This window comes from Prinia subflava, chromosome 4 (genome assembly GCF_021018805.1).
Source record: "Prinia subflava isolate CZ2003 ecotype Zambia chromosome 4, Cam_Psub_1.2, whole genome shotgun sequence".
In the NCBI taxonomy this organism is placed as follows: domain Eukaryota; kingdom Metazoa; phylum Chordata; class Aves; order Passeriformes; family Cisticolidae; genus Prinia; species Prinia subflava.
This window is the reverse complement of record NC_086250.1, coordinates 6628646-6648509: the sequence shown is the minus strand read 5'-3', so window position 1 is coordinate 6648509 and position 19864 is coordinate 6628646. Positions and strand designations below refer to the sequence as shown.

Below are 19864 nucleotides of genomic sequence, written 5' to 3'. Positions count from 1 at the left end.
AAGTGCCAGAGGTGTCACACGGTGTGATCCTCCCTCTTCCAGTACGACGATGTCATGTTCAGCCAAGTCCTGACCCTGGATCTCACCGAGTACCCCGAGGGGGAGGAGCAGGACACGCCAGAGAGGCCCAGCCGCGGGTCTCTCTTCCAATAGCGCCGATGGCATCAGGGCCGGGAGACAGCAGGAACAAACTGACTCCTGCAGACCTGAGTTCAAATGTGGCTGTGAGAGGTTGGCAGGGAAATGGTCACTTTTCAAGTGAAACAGTTTTGCAAAATGTTAAAGGAATCAACTGCTACACCTTGCTGCAGTTTTGTTAAGGAGTGAGAGCCCCAGGCTGTTTCTGAGGTGTGCACACTGGCACCAAAAGCTTTCATTCCAAATATTCTGGCTGTACGAAGAAGGGCTGCAGGTTCAGTTCCGTAAGTGTAATATCCTAAAGAAGCAGCCTCCTGCTTTTCTTAGGAAAAGTCCATAGTGCCAGCACACTCTTCAGGTGCTCACTACTCCAGTCAGGACCTTTTGTGTTGTAGTTGCATCTGTTTGTCTTCAGACAGGATTATTTCCTCTTTTCCTAAACAGTAAGCTACTGGAATATGCTCATTATCTTGGGTGACTTCTGTGATAACCAGGAAGACTTCAGTATTCCACTGTAACCTTACACAAGTATTAGTTAACTGTACAAAAACTTGCCATGCAGCTCTAGAGCTGTGTTGTAACCTTGAAAAATTCCACCTCTGAGCTATTTCACCTCCTACAGAAGTGGAAAGAATGTGTCAGATGCTATAGAGGCAAATGAAATAGAAAAACGTATTGGTTTGTTATTATGCAGCTGTCCCAGTACACTGGAGTCACTTTGCTGGCCATTTTTCATCTAAGCAGATGAAAGTTAATGAACTTATTATCTAAGTTAATGAAGTTTCAGAAAACTGAAAGCTGGAATCACTTTATCTGGCTTATGTTCCACCTCTGTGTGTGCTGAAGAGCTTCCCTTGGTTTGTGGTTGTTCATAATAATTCTATGTTGTGTTCACAGAGCAGGTTCCTTTCGTTCTGTGGGTTCCTTACACGTACCTGCCTTGTCATGGGCTGTGAGCCCTGAGCTGGGCTGGGCCCGTGGGGGTCCTGCCTCAGGGAGGAAGGTTGAGCGGGAGTGTAACATGTTTCAGGGGAATACAGATGTTCATCAAGGATTTGTTATTGCTACACTTCACTGAATAAAATAAAATAATTTACTCTGAGGCATGAGTCAGCATCAGCACCTTCATTCAGGATCCAGTAACAGATGTGTTAGGAGATAAAATACCCCTCACTCCTCTGCTTTTGAGGATGCAGTGGATGCCCCCCGAGAGGAGAGGCTGCTGGACAGCTGCAGTTCAGCGGTGTCTGCAAGGGAACCATCGCCAGTGCAGGGTGCAAGCTGATCCAAGGGGAGGGGTGGGACTTCAAGCACATGATAAGGAGCTGCAGGACTTCAGGGTTTAATTAGTGGTAGTAATCAGGGTCACTGCAGTCAAATACCTCAATGCAAGTGATGGATTTTGCTTCAGCTTGAAGCAACATGTGAAGTGTTGTGAGCTGATTATCAGGATTCACGAGAGCCTGACCAGTCACTTTCCACAGCAGCCCATTCATGCTGACTGCAGAAGCTTATGTTGGAGGGAAGTCTCACAGATGATGCTCTGTGATGCTGAAAGACAGTCCTCAGAAGTGATCTTGGTGTAAATAGACCCTCTGAGAGGCACAGGGCAGCTGTGAGCTGCCTGAAGGCCTGCAGAGCACAGCAGCATCCTCACAGTGCACCTCACTGGAGCCTTTTGTCCCAGGGAATTGCAGGAGTGGGTTGTGCAACAAGGGTTACTCCTTACAGACCTGCGAAAGCACAGTCAGAAAGGCCACCGCCAGCCCCAGCCCTTGCCCTCCCTGTAAAACCCCTGTACAATGTGACCTGCTCTCAGAAGGCCTAACAGAAATCCTTAGGAAGCAGCCACAGGGGATCCTGACAGGAGCAATCCTGCAGCCCTCCAGGTCCCCCTGTGCTGGCATCAGCACAAAGAACAGCCCTGGACTTGCTCTCCTGCAGAGTGAGGTGAGAGCCAGCTGACTGCAAACCTGCACAGATCACAGTGCTGGCAGCTGCACTGGGAGTTGGTCTGGTGCCAAGACGCTGCAGGTGTGGGAAGTACCAGGCCCTGCTGGGCCTCACCTTCACCCTTGGAGCAGCTCAGCCAAAGGCAAACTTACACACAGGCCTTACCTGCAGCTGGATCCTCTGATACTGACTGGGCTTCACTCCACTGCAGGACTGTTACCTGCTGTGCAGGCAGCAGAGCCTGATGTAGCAGGATTTAAACACTTCCACAGGAAGCACTGCAGAGCTCAGGCAGTGCCTGCCCTGCAGCATTGTTCCAGCCTGGCCTTCCAAGTGATCTTGTGCCTCACTGGACACAGGAGAAAACAAATCCTCGTGCCAAAAGTGGAAAGCAGGTGGGTCACCAAGCTGTGGGTTCCATAAATGTGGAACAGCACTGTTCTTCAGGATTTGGGGATCGGAGACTGAAGCCTGCAGGACGCCTGAAGAATCCAGAAACCCACCTGCAGTTCAGCTGATGGTAGAACTGAACAGCCTGTATCTCAAAGGGCAGCTGTGCCAAGAGGCACTTTTGACAGATTCCAGCATTGTGTGGCTTCACCTGGGGAAGAGTTTGGTCCCGGTGCCTTCACACAGACACCAAGAGAAGCTGCATTTGCTTCTGTCTGACCCCGCAGGTCCTGCCTGAGGGGTCTGGCAGTGCCAGGGGTGCAGGCTCATTTGACTTTCATGCTTTACCACATGACACATTGATGGCTTTAGAAAAGAGAAAGCTAGTATGTACAATTTTATTCCACTTAACAATCATGGAAATACCAGCTCAAAACTTTCCATGCAGCAGATGTAAAACACTGCTGTTAAAAAGCTGCTGGGGTGGTTGGGTTTTTTCATTCAAGAGTGGGTATATCATTATCTGACTGCTTGATCCTCTTGGGAGAATCAGTGCCGCTTTCTCCTAGCTTCCTTTTAGCACAGTCCACGCAGGAAGTTCCTGGGGTGAGAGAGGGGAAAGAAAACAAATTAATATTGCTACATCCATGAGCGTGGTGTACTTTTTATTATAAGCACCAGCTAGCAAGATAAACACAGTCCTGGTCCCCTGAGGTTCTCCTGTTTGGATTCTGAATTACATGCAATGTTAACCCTGCTAAAGGGCTGGGCTCAAGCTCTGCCCCAGAATTGATCTCCAGTACTGACACAAACAGCAGGACTCAGCTCAGGATTCAGCTGCCCTTTACCAAAGCTACTTCAACACCTCTGGAGCTCACAGGTGAGTCTGGACCCCTGATTCAGGGCTTAAATAGATTACACCAGTGGTCCCAGCCTGAACCATTCCTGAAGTCTGCAACAGAAATCCTTGGTGTAAGCTGCTGTTGGAAGTGTATAAACACCATAACTGCAGAGTAACATGAACGGAACAGAAACTCCTTCAAAACCAGAACATTCACTCAGATTTTGTGGGGTATTACACACAACAATCCTCTTGGGTTTTTTCCTCGGTCTGTATTCTGAACTGCACACAAACAGGTGCTAAAGCTACCTAAAGGTGGTGCTAACAGTAAAGGAGAACTGTTAAGAGGGACTGGAATAAATTGTACTCAAGGTTTTTGTTTTCTCTTCCACCCAATAGTACTTTATTGAAAATAGGATTTAGGAACTCAGTTGAGAGAAAGGGAAGTTTAAAATCCCACTGGAATTACAAAATTCATCTCTGACTTGACAGCTGCACACAAGTGTCTTGGAGCTTGTGTGCTTTTTGATTGGGAAGGTGTAGGGGTTTCACCTGCACTGCCAAAGGCCCTTACATGCAGTACCCAATGACAATTTTTTTGCTGGCTGCATGTAGCAGCACAGATCTCTCAGGAGTGGAATCTTCTTAAGTTGTTAAGTTTTGCTATATTTTTTCCATCAATTGGAATGTATTAGTGCTTGGGTTATTCATAGAAATACCACAAAGCAACCTGAACAGCTCAGCTGGAAAATCATCTTCAGTACCACACCCTTGAGATTCACTCTTCCTGACCCCTTAAGGAATACTTTTGGAACAGAAACCTGTATTTGGAAATCTAAGCCAAAAATCTCATTGATGTTAGCACGTAAAAGCTCCGGAAAAGGTATATTAAAATTAACATTCACCAGAGTATTCTGAGGTAATACTATCATTTGTCACTTGATAGACCTGAATAGGCCATCACTTACCTGCTGTTAGGCAGAAAGGAAACCGAAGTGTAAAAAAAGAGTGTTCAGCAAACTTTCAGAGCTAACTCAGAGCTTTGCACAGTAATTACTTAATTACTTTATTACTTTGGAAATAAGGAGTATTTTTCCTGTGTTGGTAGGATGATGGAACTGTGAAAATAAAAATGTTACTTACCCAACAGTGTTGTGCTGTCCACCCGTTCAGCATCTAGAGAAGTGTGAGAGACATCAGGAACACGCATGAGCATCCAGAAAGTTTTTGTTCTTTAATGCACCATCCCAAAACAGCAAGGTTGTGTTCAGAATCCCAAAATGGTCTGGGTTGGAAGGATGTTAAAGCTCATCCAGTTGCACCCTCCTGCCATGGGCAGGGACACCTTCCACTGTCCCAGGTTGCTCCAAGCCCCATCCAGCCTGGCCTGGAACACTTCCAGGGATGGGACAGCCACAGCTGCTCAGGGCAACCTGTGCCAGGGCCCCACCATTCTGATCATAAAATCATGTCCTCTCTAATCTAAATCTATGCCTTTTCAGTGTGAAGCCATTTGCCCTTGTCTTATCTCCATGTGCCCTTGTCCAAAGTCCCTCTGCAGCTCCCTGGGACCCCCTTTAGGCACTGGAAGGCTGCTCTAAGATCTCCCCTAGAGCCTCCCCAGGCTGAACACCCTCAGTTCTCACAGCCTGCCCAAAGCAGAGGCACTCCAGCCCCTGATCATCTTTGTTGCTCACCTCTGGACCCACTTCCAGCAGCTCCATGTCCTTCTGACGCTGGGGACCCCCAGGCTCAAGGCAGCTCTGGGGTCTCATCCAAGCAGGGCAGAGGGGCAGAGTCTCCCTCCCCTGCTGCCCATGCTGGGGGCTCAGCCCAGCACAGGGGGGTCTCTGGGATGGGGCATGTCCAGCTCTCACCCACCGGCACCCCCAGGTCCTCCCCAGCTCCTCCATCTGCTCATCCTGAGCTTGGATCTGTGCCTGGATTGCCCTGACCCAGCTGCAGGGCCTTGGCCTTGCTGAACTCGGTGACTGCCCAGCCCCACGTGCCCAGCCCGGCCAGCTCTGTCTGGCTGTGACTCCTTCCCTACAAGCACAGCCCTCAGCCTGCTGTCACCTGCTGAGGACACACTCAGGCTCACTGTCCCCACCAAAGCCACCACATGGTCCTGCTGCCAACACAGGCTCCTGCAGGACACAGCTTCCATCAGTTCCATCCACACCTAGAGGCACTGACCACAGCCCTGAGTGTGACCATCCAGCCCATGTTTTACTCACATCCTCCCAGTCTTCCTTTTTCCATTTTTAAAAGTGGGGGTTACGTTTCCTCTTTTCCAGGCAGTGGGAACTTCCCCAGTTGACACAATTTTTCAGTAATACAGCTAAGCAACTTCATCATGGTTTAGCAGATTGGGAATTCCACCAAGACAGGATTACCCCAGCCCAGGCTACCACCAACCCTAACTTCAGGTCCAGCTGGGCCTCTCTGTTGGGCTCTCCATCACCTCTCCTGGAAAGTGGTCCTCACGGCATTCCAGGATTCCTGGACCGCTTGTGGTTTGCTGTGTTCCTTTTCCAGTGAGTGTCCCCAGCCTGCATCAGGCTTATTTTGGTTTTGCATTTCTCAGTTCTTTAGTATAACCCTTTTAGCAAACTCCCCCTGATACATTTTACAAGAGAGTTTGTAAATGGACACAAAACCCCAAACCCCGACAGTTTGGTGATGCACAGAGCAGTTCTGCACACCTGAAAATGCTTTTGTTTGGGATCTTGACTTGTAAATGAGATCATGAGATTTTCACATCTGAGTAAGGTCCCTCCTGGAAGTCTGATGTAAATCAGACTGCGGACCATCTTCCTGAAATCTCAGTGGTATGATAAATATTTTTTTCTAGCCTTCATGAAAAGAAAAACATAATGCAGTCTAATTGGAATATTCATCACATCACAAAAACCAGGATATTAATTTGGGAATGCACTTTTCAGGGAAAGGTTCTTGCTGTGCACCACTTGGGAATAATTTTAGACAAAACAGTTTCACTGAAGTGATAAAAAATCAAATAGCAGTTCTTCTAAGGTCATTTAGTGATTTTCCTCTGTTCTCTGGATAAACCAAAATCAGAACTGTCCTTGTTTGGAAAACATTAAAGAAATCTCTTTCCTCAGACATACAGTTATTGTTTCTCTTTGTTCTCTTCACTACCCTAAGAGTACTGAGCTTATTGAATACACTGATTTAATTTCCATTCTATGCTCAGTCAGATACTGTGGCTCACCCAGCTTATCCCACCAGTTAATCCCTTCAACTCTCTCAGTCTCTCTTCCTGACAAGTCAGATTTCTGATAATGTAATACTCAACAAGCTGAAGCAGTTCACATCATAAATACATGCTAAGCAATAAACATCTTTACCAAATGCTAACAAAGAGACAAATCTGGAATTCAAGATTAAATTTTGCAAGAATCCACCACAACAGATTGTGCTGTTGAAGAGGCCACATTACCTGGACTTCTCTGCTTGCAGATTTGAGCAGTCAGATCCTGGACATACTCTGGGAATTGCTGGAAGCAGTCCCCATAGGACACCACTTTTATTCCATGCAGCAGCATATCTGCCTGGAGCTTAAAAAAGTGGTCTTCATTTTCTTTCAGCACCAACATGTAATGTTCTAGGTCCACTTTGTTCTTTACTGTGTAAAGAAAAAGAGCCTGGAATATCTGATCACGCAGAGTCTCTCCACAACCCAGAAACAAAAAAGACTTGGTTCGGTACAAGTTCTGAAGAACCTCCTGTGAAGAAACATAAAAAAGAAGCCACATTTACTTCAGCACACAAAAGCCAAGGTCACAACTTGTAAAATACATCAGCCAGAAAAGGACCAGCAGAGGAAAACCTCACTAGTCACCTGAAAAATGCAAATGTTTTAGGACCAGGCCAAACTGATATTTCGTAACCATTGTTCCTACACAAAAACAAAAATAAACAAAAAAATCATACAAATATGGGAGTTGGAACAAGGTAATCTTTTAAGATCTCTTCCAACCAAGCCATTCCATGGTATTTAAATAGGCACATAAGCGTTGCCATAAGGGAATTTAAATTGAAAAAATTAGGGTGACAGAATATTGTTTTCCTGTTAGGTCAGTCTCTAAATAAGGAAAATCTTGACCAAATGTTTGACTTCTTATGACAGCTAAGATGACATTAAGCCCAGGATCCAGAGCTAAGAAATCCAGCAATCATATAATGATGAATCCTTGTCCTGGTGTCCAGTATTTTGAGGCTCCTGTTCTTTCCAAAGATAAACTGTGATATCCAGCTGAGGGGTTCAGTTGTGATTTACACAGCCACAGTACCCAAGGGCACAGACTGCCCTTGCAACAGAGCCACCTTTCTGAATAATTCTGAATAATTCTGCGTAATTCCTCTGGTCCCCAGGTATTGAATTTATATGATCCCACAGAGTCTTGGGTATCTTGTCTGTAGTGATTACAAGAAAGCTGTTAGGCAAAACAGTCAAAATGTTAAAGATCACACAAACCATGACTTCAGGATCTTGAGTAACATCTTTATATCCCGAGGGATCCAGCACCATTCCACAGGGATCTGTATATAAGCCGTGAATATGAAGAACTCCATACTTGACATGGCCTCTTGCCCACTGCAGGACCTAAAGCACGATACATCCTTTTGTTAAAATACACCACACTCACCATGAATCTGCAAAACTACCCAGCTGAACTGGCTCATAAACCACTTACAGCAGAAACAACTCCTTTTGCACACTACTACAGCAAGAGATTGTGATAAGTAATTACACAGCTCCCTTTAAATCCTAACAAAGAGGTGATAGCTGATACTGCAGCTGTCTCTGGCTTTTGGGGTTAAACAGCCAGTCAACCAAGAAGCAAATTCCAGCAGCACTGACAGAAAAGGTATGAACAGCAAATTAACTACCAGCCAGGTGAAATTCCATTTGGAATTTTAACAATGACTTTACATAAAAATTAATAATCTGTGGGTTTTTTTCCAGTAAATGACAAGGAACTGCTTAACAAACAAGTCACTGAAATTCTCCTTGGTAACTGTTACCAGATTATTCAGGATAAAGAGATATGTAAAAGAAATGTCTGGGCATCTGCTGTAGCTTATAGACATGCTTTAACAACTTTAAACACTAAAACATATTTCAATGCAGCTTATGCACTGACTTGTCATATATTAGGTCTAATAATTTTAGTGCTCTCATCGTACCTTATCCTTATTTTTGAGGTCTAAAGATTCCATAGGTTTACCCTGCTGCTGACCAAATATTTCAAGCAAATTATCATAGTTCGTAGTCAGAACCATTGTGCCTCTCTCCATGAGCCTCAGGATGGATTGCAGAACCACAGGGTTCTGAATGTGCTGCTCTAAATTATCAAACACCTCCATCAAGCAGTCCTGGAAGAAGTTGGGCTTCGTGTCGCCGGTACGCTGAGGAAAGAGGAGAGGGACACTCCATCAGGCAGGAACCCGCTCCATCTGGCCACTCAATGCCACAGCATCCCTGTAAAAGAGGGCCTGAACAGCCCACCAGCCAAAACCACCCAGAACAGACCTCAATTTGTTCCACTGCGCTTGCCTGTACAGTGCAGCTCCAAGCAATTGTCTGGGTTTCTCAAGAAATAAAACAACACTAACATCAGCTTACCCTGCATTCAGACATAGCAGTCTTTTATCAGTATTCAGCTACTCAGTATATCCTGGATATACTATCAAAGGAGGGGAGGGGAGTTCTGTTTTTTCATTCCTGGTTGAGTTCTGTTTTTTCATTTATTAACGATTAAATCTGCTATGAACACATGCAGACTTACTGTCACACTGGGCCTGCTGAGAGGCTCCCCCCAGCCTACACCTAGCTCTGTGTCTGTCACCCAGATTATTTCAGCTCAAAGGAAGACTTGGAAAGGTCTTAACACAGTTTGAAAACCTCTGGAAACTCAGATGCCTGAGACTGGGCATGCACGGGCTGTGCTCTGTCCTCAGGGAAGTGGGAGCTGCACTGGAGATCACAACGTGTGGCCCAAGGCCATCAGCAGCCTCAAGGCTTACCTGTACTCTCAGGGTCTCTCCAGTTATAGCCACAGACCTACAAATTCCTCTTTCACTTCTCAGAAACATTACAGCAAGGATTTAATACTCAGGACTCTTGTTTGCAGTAATTCTGATGAATGCTAACTTATACTAAAACTCAGGGATTTTTTAGCCTCCCCAAAATGTACAATGTGCTGTACGATTACTCACAAAATTTCCATTTGTAAAAAATGAAAAGACTCAGACTCAGAACACACTCAGAACACACTCAGAACACACTCAGAACACACTCAGAACACACTCAGAACACACTCAGAACACACTCAAAAAAACCTCAAAAAAACCTCAGAAAAAACTCAACTTTTTGGAAGCAGTGTTTCCTTACAACAGAACAGAAGTACATAGCAGGTTCAGAAATGACCAGAGGTTACAAACCACACTCACTGGTGACATCTTCCTGATGAGATCGTGTGCAACCACCAGCAGGTCTCTCTCTTTGCTGACTTTGTTGCGGAACTCAGCCACATCCCCGGGGTGCAGCACCTCCAGCTGCTCGGCTGCCCCAAGCACAGCCTCAATGCAGCTCCTCCAGGAGCAGAGGGCGGGGATCCCCGGGGCCACTGCAGCGCTCACCCCCGTCCCAATCACCAGCAGAAGGTCCCGAGGCTGCTTTCTGATGAGGCTTTTCAGGAATTTTCTTGAACACACAAAACAAAAGCGTTCGTTGTTCACGGCGCGTTTGCTGGCTTGCCTGAAGGGCTCAGGGACTGAGCCCAGGAGTTCACCTGAGCCTTAAAAGCTTCTGCAAAACAGCAACCAGCAGCAGGAACAGAGTTCTCCATCCCTGCACAACAGGATGAGACGGGCAGCCACACCAGCCCACGGCCTCCCCCAAACCAACAGCACCCTTGAAGCCTTTCTGCCATTTCACACAATGCATGGTTAATGCCAGCCAAAAAAAGGCAACAACCTCAAACCACTCTGTCTCTGAGATCCAAACTGACAGCTGCCAACTTCCAGGCCACTGGGCAAGCCAAACACCATTTCCAATGACATTTGGAAAAAGTAGGCAAAAGATTGTCCAGTGACTGAACTAATACATGTGTGATAGAAAGAAGTAGAACTATTTCAAAAGGACAAGTCACAATATTCCAAGAAAACTAACTTTTGGGGTTTTTTTCTGGGAAAAAGTGGAATATTTATTCTCATTTATGATCACAGTAGGATATGTGAACATAGCAGTCATGGTGGTTCAGATCAGGGGTTCATCCAACTCACTATTCAGACATTACTGCCCACAGATCCCTCTCAGGGGTGTGTTGGTGTTACCTCCATACTCTCTGCACAAACCAGCACAGGGAACTGTGAGGAAAATCTTTTGTGACAACTCAGCAAAGAAGTGAAAATGCACACAAACCATCCAGCAAAATCACTGCTGTACAAACAAGGATTTCAGCAGTCCAGAACCTCAGAACTCCCCTGACTTCCCAAACTATCCTTACAGATTTTCAGTTCCTGGTAACATGGCAATAAAGATGATTTACACCTCTTATTTCACAATCACCTGAAACTGCCTAGGTCAGACTACAATGTTCAACTTGAAATGGCCTCAGGCAAAGCAATAAACATGCAGGTATGGTTGCCAGCCAGTGCCTACAAATAAAATATATTTGATGACCCCCATGCCTTCCTGCTACATTTAGCCCAAATTGTTTCCTCTCATTATTTATTCCCCATAAACAACTTGAGTGAGCATCAAGTACTTGGTCAGTGAAGAAACCAGATTCTGGGATAATTTCAAGTGTTCAGGCATGATGTTGTTCTTGTATTCAATATTCAGTAGTTTATTCCCACTGTGGTTTCAGGTTTTCATCAAGAGACAGTTTTGTATCAACTCTAATACAAGTTACCTGAATTTCTGCTCACTTCTAACTGTGGCCCCTTCTGGTGAATCCATCTCTGAGCCCTGAATAAAACAAAAAAGCAAAATAATTCTTAATGCTCCTACCTTAGTAAAAGCCAAAACCAAAATCAGATGTATTCCTGTTGACTTTTTTCCCTTTATTCCTAGCAATTATTTTAATACCAAGGCTCCCTGTGTCACATCCCAGTGAAGCAAGGCACCAATGGAAACAAACCTGCCAAAGGACAAGTGTGCAAACCCAGCACAGCTCCAGGTAAAGCCTCCAAATGCCACAGGACTGAGATAACAGAGATGCAGCTGCTCATGCAGCTAAAAAACACCAGTGTCTAAATTCAAGATAAGATTTATTACACCCACTAAAACTAATGAGTCATTTCAAGTCAATTAATGAGCTTCTTGATTTTATTTCATAATAAGGAGTTTATTCCATCCAGTTGGTGGAAGCCAGACTTCCACATGACATCCTGCTCACAAGAAGCCCTGAGAGCCACCTGCCTACATGACCAGACTGCAGGGTAGGTCAGATTTTATTTAAAATACTTGCTGAGAAAAAGAAAAAACTTATTTCTGTATCATCTATTAAGTCTGAAGTACAAGAAAGCCTCCATCTGGGCAGAACTGGCTATGGGATCATTATTTAGAAACCCCCAAGTTTCATTACATGGGTTTATTTTTTGATAAGGATGTATTTTTTGTTTGGCTTTGGGACACAGGTTTTGGTGGTGGTGATAGCAAACTGCAGCCCCCAATCCCTCAAATAAACATTGTGCCAGAGCCCAGGGCTCCTAAGGTAGTTGCCAGCTCTTGTATTTATGTGCTGGAAGCTAATTTGGAAGCAGGAGGCTCTAAGTTTGGAGATTATTTGGCTAACAAAATATCCAAACCAAAGAAAAAGACAAAAAAAAAAAAAACCAACAAAACTTTAAATCCTCAAAAAACTCCCAACCAACCAACTCCAACCCAAAAGATGGCCAAAACAAACCCCCCCAAACAAACAAACAAACCCTAACCAAAAAACCCCACAGATGTCTTCAGCAAATGCACTCAGGGTGTCTTTTAAGGCAGAAAAGCCTTTTCTTGTTGTAATATTTATTTTCTCTGTACTCCCTTCCCTGACCAATGGAGGTGCCCCGCTGTCATCACTGGCACATCCAAAATTCAGGACAATAATCTGTCCAGGGCAAAGCACTTCAAAATCACACAGCACCATCAAGGCTGGCAGGAACCTTCCAGATCATCGAGGCCACCACGCCAGCATCACCATAACCACCCCTAAAACACGTCCCGACACTCCTTCATACATGGGAACATTGTGAGAGCACAATGCAAGAGCAACAGAGGAAGGAAGAGCAACTTACTTTTGTGGAAAAGACAGTTCTTGTTTTATAACCCCATTCAAGAAAGCTTTATTAGTTACAACTCCCCGAATTTAATAAAAGCATCTCACCACGGGCTGCTGCCAATACCAACATTCCACACCTCGCTGGCTCCTTTTAGCTCCTAAAGCTGCCTCCTGGGAGGCGCAGCCGTGCAAGGAAGCGGGAGCAAGATCCCCAATCCTCACCGAGGAATGGCTGCGATCAGCGATGGAGGTCAAAGCCGCCCGCGGTCCGAGTTCGGGGCGCTGCTGCGGAGCATCCTCCGGGAGTTCCACAGGGGCTCCTCGGGGCAGCCCGGCAGGGGGAGCCCGCAGGGATCCAGGCACGCCCCGCAGCCGCGACGGGAGCCGGCTCCTTACTCCCAGCACAGCGGGGGGACATCGGAAACACCTCTAATCTCACATCGTCCCTGCTCAGCACACTCCGTTTTCATCAGCGAAATAAGAGCTCCAGTCACCGACTGCAACTCAGCTCACCGCGCTGATGGACGGAGCGAGTGTTGCCAGGCACTTTTATAGCTGAAAACAGCCTGAAGCGTTCAACCCAAAGGCAGCCGCGGGAAAGGGAATGCCCCGTCCCGAGCCCGCCAATTTCCTCGGAGAAAAACCAAGGTGGGAGCGGGAGCGGGTGCAGGAGCGGGAATAGGAGCGGGAGCGGGAGCCGGGGCGGGACCGCCGCTCCCGCCGCTGCCCATTCCCGGCCCGCTTCCGGCAGCGACCCGGAGGGCGCGGAGCCGAGCCTTCCCCCGGAAACAGCCGCCCCGCCGCCGACGTTCCGGGCAGCTCCGAAATGCAGAGCCCAACTCCAGTCTGCTCCCAAACCGCGGCCGTTCCGCTCACACCCCCGGCGGGTGGCGGCGGGGAGGGGAAGGGCTCTGTCCCCAAGGCTCCGGCTGCCTAGAAACCCCTGAGAGGCAAGAGCACACCCGCGGGTCTGTGACACACAGCAGCCAGCTCCAGCTCCCCGGTACAGGGAAAGCAACCGGCTAACGCGCGTAGTGAGCGGTTCGTGCTCTGAGAACGGCCTGGTGACAGATGGAAAAACATCACGGCGAGGAGAATGCAAAACAAACAAACAATAATAAGGAAGAGACGGCAGCGTTACCTCGGGCGGCTCTACTGAAGGCACGGCGGGGCTGGCGGGGGCGGCCGAGGCATCGTGAGGGGCGATGCGGTGACAGCAGCTGGCACAGGGCACCGGGGCACGGCCACCTGCAGGGCCAGCGGAGCCCTGCGCTGCACACACACAGCTGCCTCTGCGAACAGTCACAGCCACATCGCAACACCCACAGCGCCTCCTCCCCTCGAACCTTTTTTTTTTTTTTTTTTTTTTTTTTTTTTTTTTTTTTTTTTTTTTTTTTTTTAAGCTTTTAGTAACTTACAGCCAGAGTGTGAAAACTTCCAGGTCCTCCAGCATGGAGGTTTATTTGGGTAAAGGCTGTAGTTGTGCCAAAGGAGGCTGTTACAGACCCGTACCCCCAAATTCCAGTTGCAGAACTGTGTTGAAAATGTGTAATTCTCTGGTTTTAAATCCATAACTGCAGTTTGCAAAGCTGTGTGCATAAGGAGTTCCCTGCTGTGAGGGTGTGAGGCCCTGACACAGGTTGTCCAAGAAGCTGTGGCTGCCCCAAGCCTGGAAGCGTCCAAGGACAGGGCTTGGAGCAACTGGGGATAGTGGAAGGTGTCCCTGCCCATGGCAGGCAGTGGAACAGGATGAGCTTTAAAGTCCTTTCCAATCCAAACCAATCTGTGATTCTGTGATTCTACTCATTTTATAGACTTTTGAAGACCTCTTGGCATAAGCTTCCCCCTTTCCTTTGTTTCTCTAGTCAGGCATTTCTACTGGCTTTGGGCACAGTCAGGACTCACAGGTTTTGCATGTCCATGTGATAGATTTGACCATTCTGTTATGTTCGTGAAATGCCAGAGTTGTATTGATATTCTGGTGTGGATTTAGGGAGAATTTTGGTAATTGTAGCCAGTTTTGAAAATGACACATAAGCACAGTCTTTACTCCATATCCAGTGTTTTGGCAAGAACAGTTGTGTTGACCGCTGTGCAATCACTGACTTTCAGCCTGTGTAAGAACACTGTGTCCTCATGAACTGTCTCTGCTATATTCCCTAGACACCACTTCTTGCGTGTTATTTTTCTTATCTTACTCTATTGCAGCCTCTCGAAAGGCTTAACAAATCTTTGGAGAATCCTCAGACAAGGAAGGAGGAGGGCAGGATCAGCGAGCACAGGGAGGGAGCAGGAGGAATGCAGGTAGCATTCCTGAAATCTGACACGTGCTTGAGCTGGGGAAGCTCTGCAGCGTTTGCAGCTCTTTGCCTTTCACCCTTCACTGCTGCCAGTCAAGCAGCAAGGAATTTCAACATGCTGATACCGAGGGTGCTCTAAACCTGAAGGTCAAAGACACTGTGTTTTAAAAGAACTAAGTGATAGTCTTCTCCCTAAACCCAGCAACTATGTATGAAATCCAGTTTGGAACGCTATTTGACACTGTATTGTACTAATGCTGGAATGTATTAGTAAAGAATTTGTTGTGTATCTTAGAATATTTTTTCAGCTGTAGATAGGAATTACAAAGACTTGCTAAATATTTGCCTGAGCATGAGACTCAACGTCTGGCCCATCCTGTAGATTTACAATGCCTAATATTCTTTATTTCACATTCATTTAGAAAGAAATGTGAGAGGAAATTTTTATGAAGAAAGGCCTTTCTATTTTTCAATCTGAATCAATTAATCTGGTGTTATTATCTTTTCCTGTAAGCCTTGCTCCTTTCCTATCCTTAAACTATATTATTATTTTAAAACCCCAAGAGCAATCACAACAACAGTGCATTTCATAACCTCTGGATTCCCCTGCAAGGAGCTGGAAAGTTACTAAGGACAAAGAATACCAATACTTTCCAACCAAACACAAAAGTACAAAGTAAACGACCAAGTACAAAAGTAATGACATAAAGTACAATCAAAAGGAGACTCAGATACTTTTCCAAATGTACAATAAGAACTAACAATATGTTATTATTATCCATTATATTTCCATGCTATTATTTTAAAATGTGAACAAATAAATATGACAGTGACAGGCCAACACCATTATGAGAAGATGGGCAGAAAGTTCGGGAGCAAAAGTCCCAGTGAAAAAAGAATTTTTAAGTGAGTTGAAACCCACAAACTTTGAAAAATGAAGGAGTTTCTCTTGAGAAGCAGCAAAGGAAATTGAGGATCTCTGAGAGGTAAAACACACTTAAATAACTACACTAGTCCAACACTTGATTCAACCTCAGATTTATCTCTCATAGTAATTCTGTTTATGCAAGTGTGCTGAACAACACATTAAGTCAATTGCATGTTTGGAGGTTTGTTGCCAGCTTTGGAAATAAAGTTGAAAGGATGTCATCAGGCTGAGAAATGCAGCTGCTTGGTTTTGGCCACAAGCAGCAATGCATCTGATTATTCAGCTGTGGGTCTATGAACTGAGGGTTAATGTTGGTTATATTACATGTTCGACATCTTGCTCTTTGAGAAGTTACAATAAAGTAAATCCAAGCCTACATTATGCCAGAACCTGCTGGTTTGAGAGAAACCAAGCAAAACTCATCATAAAAGCTTATTGAGCTTGCTTAAAAGTATCTTTAAGACATCAACTAACTTGTGCCTTATTTTTGTCCATAGCAGGCAGCCAACCTGTCCCTGTTGATTGAGATAAAATTCCTTACACAATGGAACTGCCAGTTCCTCCCTGTTAGGGGATTACTCTTTTCTAACTTGGAGCTGACTGGATTTTATTACTTTGTCATCTTGGTCAACAGAATAGTTTATAAAACACTGTGAAGAAGAACAATACTGTCAGAAATTCAAAGTATGTTTTCAACAGCCAGTGTCAGTTCACTTAGAGCTTACCCAAGATTAATTTTCTGAGATAACCTGTGACTGGCAGCACTACCTGTGTGTATGGCCTGCAGAATGACATGATCTGTAAAATAACTCTGGATGTAACTGCAGGTGTATTTTTAAAGCTGCCCACTGTTAAGCACATCTGCACCAGCAGGGTCTCCCTAGGTCAGCTCTTACCTAACAGGGTGTAATTGCCATCGAGTTTTGCATTACTTTGCACCTCTCTCTCTCACACTTGCCTTCTATTAGCAACATGGAACGTGTGATCATTCCAGTACAGTCACAAAAAAAGTGCATATTAAAAGGGTAAATGAGAGGGGAAACAAACTCTGCTAACTGCCCCCTTTCTGACCTTGACTTTAGTTTGAACTTGTTTATAAAAAAGTCTGAATACACGAGTTTGCTTTGAAAAACTAAGGAGTGTAGCTAAATGGGGTGTCCTTTGATTAAAGAGTTTGTATTGTGCATTTTTCTGAGCATAAAAACCAAACAACAAAACAACAAAGAAGCTCTGTCACAAGGTCCTTATCTGTTCTGAACAGCACCAGTGGGAAAGGGAGGAAAACCACTGTAGAGAGGCAGAACTGTAATGGAAGAAGGGAGCAAAACAAAACCAAAGAGAAGACAGCCACAAAAAAATTTTTAAAAAGAGAGAGAGATAAAGAAGGTAAATGGAAATAAAACATTCTGAGGCCTGGAAGGAATGGATTTAAACTTTCTTTTTTTTCTTTAAAAATTAAAGAATGGGGAGAGAGAAAGCCAGACAGGAAGTTGCAAATACCCAAATTCTGCTTGAAAATGTTGCTATTGTTAAAGAACTTAGCTAGGTCAGGGAAATGAACCTTGGGAATATTACTGTATGAACTTGTTGAACTGAAAGAAAGCTCTTTTCTGTTTGTCAAAAATCAGAAATTTGAAGTGTTGGCCAAAATAATTTCATAAATAAAATCTGTATAAATGAGGGACAAAAGCAGAGGTGTTTCTCTGCTCTGTTAGAAGAGATCAGTTGTGGTATTAAGAAATGAGGTGTGTTTTTTCCTGCTTGGTGGGTTTTTGTGGTGCAGTGGCTTCTTCTACCCAGGCATGAATTTAACAAGCTTAGAGCACAGCTACAGATCAGCAGCTGAGAGCTCATGTGGACAGGAACGAGCACATGAGTGCAGAACGTGGTGCAGAGACAGAGGTTAAGATCTTGGAATTCTCTGAAACTGCAGCACAAGGGAGCCCTGAGGACAGGAACCTGTGACCCTGTGTGAAGGTCAGTCAGTCTGGCTGGCTGACTCAGTGTGCTGATGGTCACTGGGCAACTGCAGAATAAAGTTATTGAATGGCCAAGACTCATCAGTTTTCCAGTAAACAAACCTTTGCTTGGACATGGTTGCTAATGTAGCTTAAATAGTTCTACAGACTCCTGATGTGGGGTCTAGCTGTCTTTGTAGTCCCTGTGGAGTCAGCATCCAGCCTAAAGGGAAGATGTGAGTGTAGCCCTGGAGCCAGGGATGTAACCCAAAAGAAATTTTACTTCAGAAGGGAAGTTCTCTGTATCCAGCCCGCTGCTGTGCCCTGTGCCCCCCAGCATGCCTAAAGAGACATGAAGCATTGTACCCCATTTACATCATGCTTGCTTGGATTAACATCACCAACAGCTGAGAGCCAGATTATGTATTGTACATGGTTTGTGGTGTGAGATCTCTGTTACAATCTCTTTTAGTGCATGTTGTAACAAAGTAGTTTCCAATAACATATGCTGTCATTCCATTAAATATTACAGATTCCTGCACAGAGATAATTGGACACCCACCTTGTGTTTTATATTTTAAAATCTGGGCGTTCCACCTCCAATGCTGACTCATATTGCAATGTGGATCTCTCTCAAATTCCCCATTCCTGATAAGAAACAATAAAAGTAAAATCAGATTTATTCTGCTAATGCAATCGTGATTATAGAAAATGCTAGTGAGTTTGTGGGTAGCTTTTAAAAGTCAGCTTTCTAATACATTGCTGCCTCCTCCTGCTACATCCCTACAGTGACTCATAGCAGCAGAGATGAAACCAAGTAACAAAACAAACCAATTTAGCTTTGCACTGTGTTCTGGGTGAAAAGTTTCTTTTGCAGGAAGTTCAGATACCTATAGGTAGTTTCACCTAAGTGTTAGTCCTGATTTTTGTGGAGAGATAGGATAGTAAAGAAGGTTTGACTAACAGAAACTTCCCAAGGTTTCAATCTCTTTCTGGCTAATTGTTCCTTTTCACTCAGTTTCTCCTCACCTGTTAGCTGGAGCAAACAAAAGCACTGCACACCACAGTCAGAAGAATTCCTGTGCATGTTTACAAAGAATTGGATTTACAAGTCCCATTCTATATTTTAGCTGTATTGTTAAACAACAAGGAGCTGAGTTTAGTACAGCAGTCACTGTCTGATTTAAATGCCTCTGAATGAGAGCATTTATGTAAATATACCTAAGATTAATAAAAAAAAAAGGTAATTTATTATAAGTTACTGAATGTGAGTGAGAATAAATGGTTTAACTAGAGGCTGAAGAACAGACTGTCTTGGAGAAATCCACTGCAAGGTTTCTATGTTAATGTAAGCTAATTTTAAAAAGTCCTTTGCAAAAGGCTCACAAGAACATTACAGGGAGGCTCCAGCTCAGATACTAAGAAGACCGGAGATAGAAAAGTCAGCATTATCTGTTCAGCCCTGGTTTGCTTCACCACAGATTTGCACTTTGATATGACTTCATAGGAACACACATATTTTTCCCCCATCCTACTGTTTTGTTTTTAGTACACAGGATGGATGGTGCTTGCTCTAAAAAAAATTTCTCATTATGTCAAATGTATAACTTTTGTGCTTAAAATAGTGCATATTCTCTAAACCATTGCTGGAGATGAAGCTACTTATTTATTTGCAAGGAAATCTATTAAGCCATTTATTTTAAACTTCCTGTGAGATAAGAGGAAATGATCCATGCAGGAATTAAAAGAAAGATAATTTCTTAATTTGGTTGCCTATTTGCTAAAGTCTGTTTTACACTACTTTGCATGTTATAGTACCCTAAATACTCAGGGTACTTCTCACTGATTACAGCAGTAGCTGTCTTAATTGTTTCTCCAAATCAGAGCTGTATCCTCAGACTTTGAATCCAGATAACAAAGAACAAAGCACTGCCTATCACAAAAAAAAAAAAAAAAAAAAAAAAAATCTGTGCAGGTGTTTTTGTCCAGAGTAGCAGAAGAACTCTACGCTAAGTGGAGAGACCAAGTCTACCTCCCAAGGAGGGTTAGATAGC

The 19864-nt window shown here is 44.7% G+C and overlaps 2 protein-coding genes across 4 annotated transcripts in view; one reads left to right on the top strand and one right to left on the bottom strand.

Moving 5' to 3' along the window:
* Positions 1 to 2699, top strand: part of SMC1B (structural maintenance of chromosomes 1B) — a 28055-nt gene extending 25356 nt beyond the window's left edge. The window contains exon 24 of the mRNA XM_063395288.1: positions 43 to 2699. Coding sequence (XP_063251358.1) covers positions 43 to 153 — 111 coding nt within the window. The 3' untranslated portion in view covers positions 154 to 2699. The remainder of the gene's footprint in view (positions 1 to 42) is intronic.
* A 145-nt stretch (positions 2700 to 2844) lies between these two features.
* On the bottom strand, positions 2845 to 13966 carry FAM118A (family with sequence similarity 118 member A). 3 transcript variants are annotated; one of them, XM_063395287.1, is made up of 8 exons: positions 13766 to 13966; positions 11269 to 11324; positions 9803 to 10055; positions 8537 to 8758; positions 7824 to 7952; positions 6786 to 7071; positions 4466 to 4498; positions 2845 to 3082 (listed from the first exon to the last, which is right to left on the bottom strand). In XM_063395287.1, the coding sequence occupies exons 2-8, from the start codon at positions 11313 to 11315 to the stop codon at positions 2979 to 2981; spliced, it is 1074 nt and encodes a 357-aa protein (XP_063251357.1). In that variant the 5' UTR covers positions 11316 to 11324; positions 13766 to 13966; the 3' UTR covers positions 2845 to 2978. The 3 variants fall into 3 exon arrangements, with proteins under 3 accessions (XP_063251357.1, XP_063251355.1, XP_063251356.1); XM_063395285.1 differs by lacking the exon at positions 13766 to 13966 and adding an exon at positions 12847 to 13685; XM_063395286.1 differs by lacking the exon at positions 13766 to 13966 and adding an exon at positions 12730 to 13046.
* Positions 13967 to 19864: the final 5898 nt, after the last annotated feature.

Bases quoted from the DNA above. Each gene is read 5' to 3' on its own strand.
- FAM118A (XM_063395287.1), bottom strand. From the start codon at position 11,315: ATGGATTCACCAGAAGGGGCCACAGTTAGAAGTGAGCAGAAATTCAG. The intron at 10,056-11,268 runs GTAACTTGTATT...TGTGTGTTCAAG, and splicing joins AGAAGTGAGCAGAAATTCAG to AAAATTCCTGAAAAGCCTCA. The intron at 3,083-4,465 runs GTAAGTAACATT...CTCTCACCCCAG, and splicing joins GGACAGCACAACACTGTTGG to GAACTTCCTGCGTGGACTGT.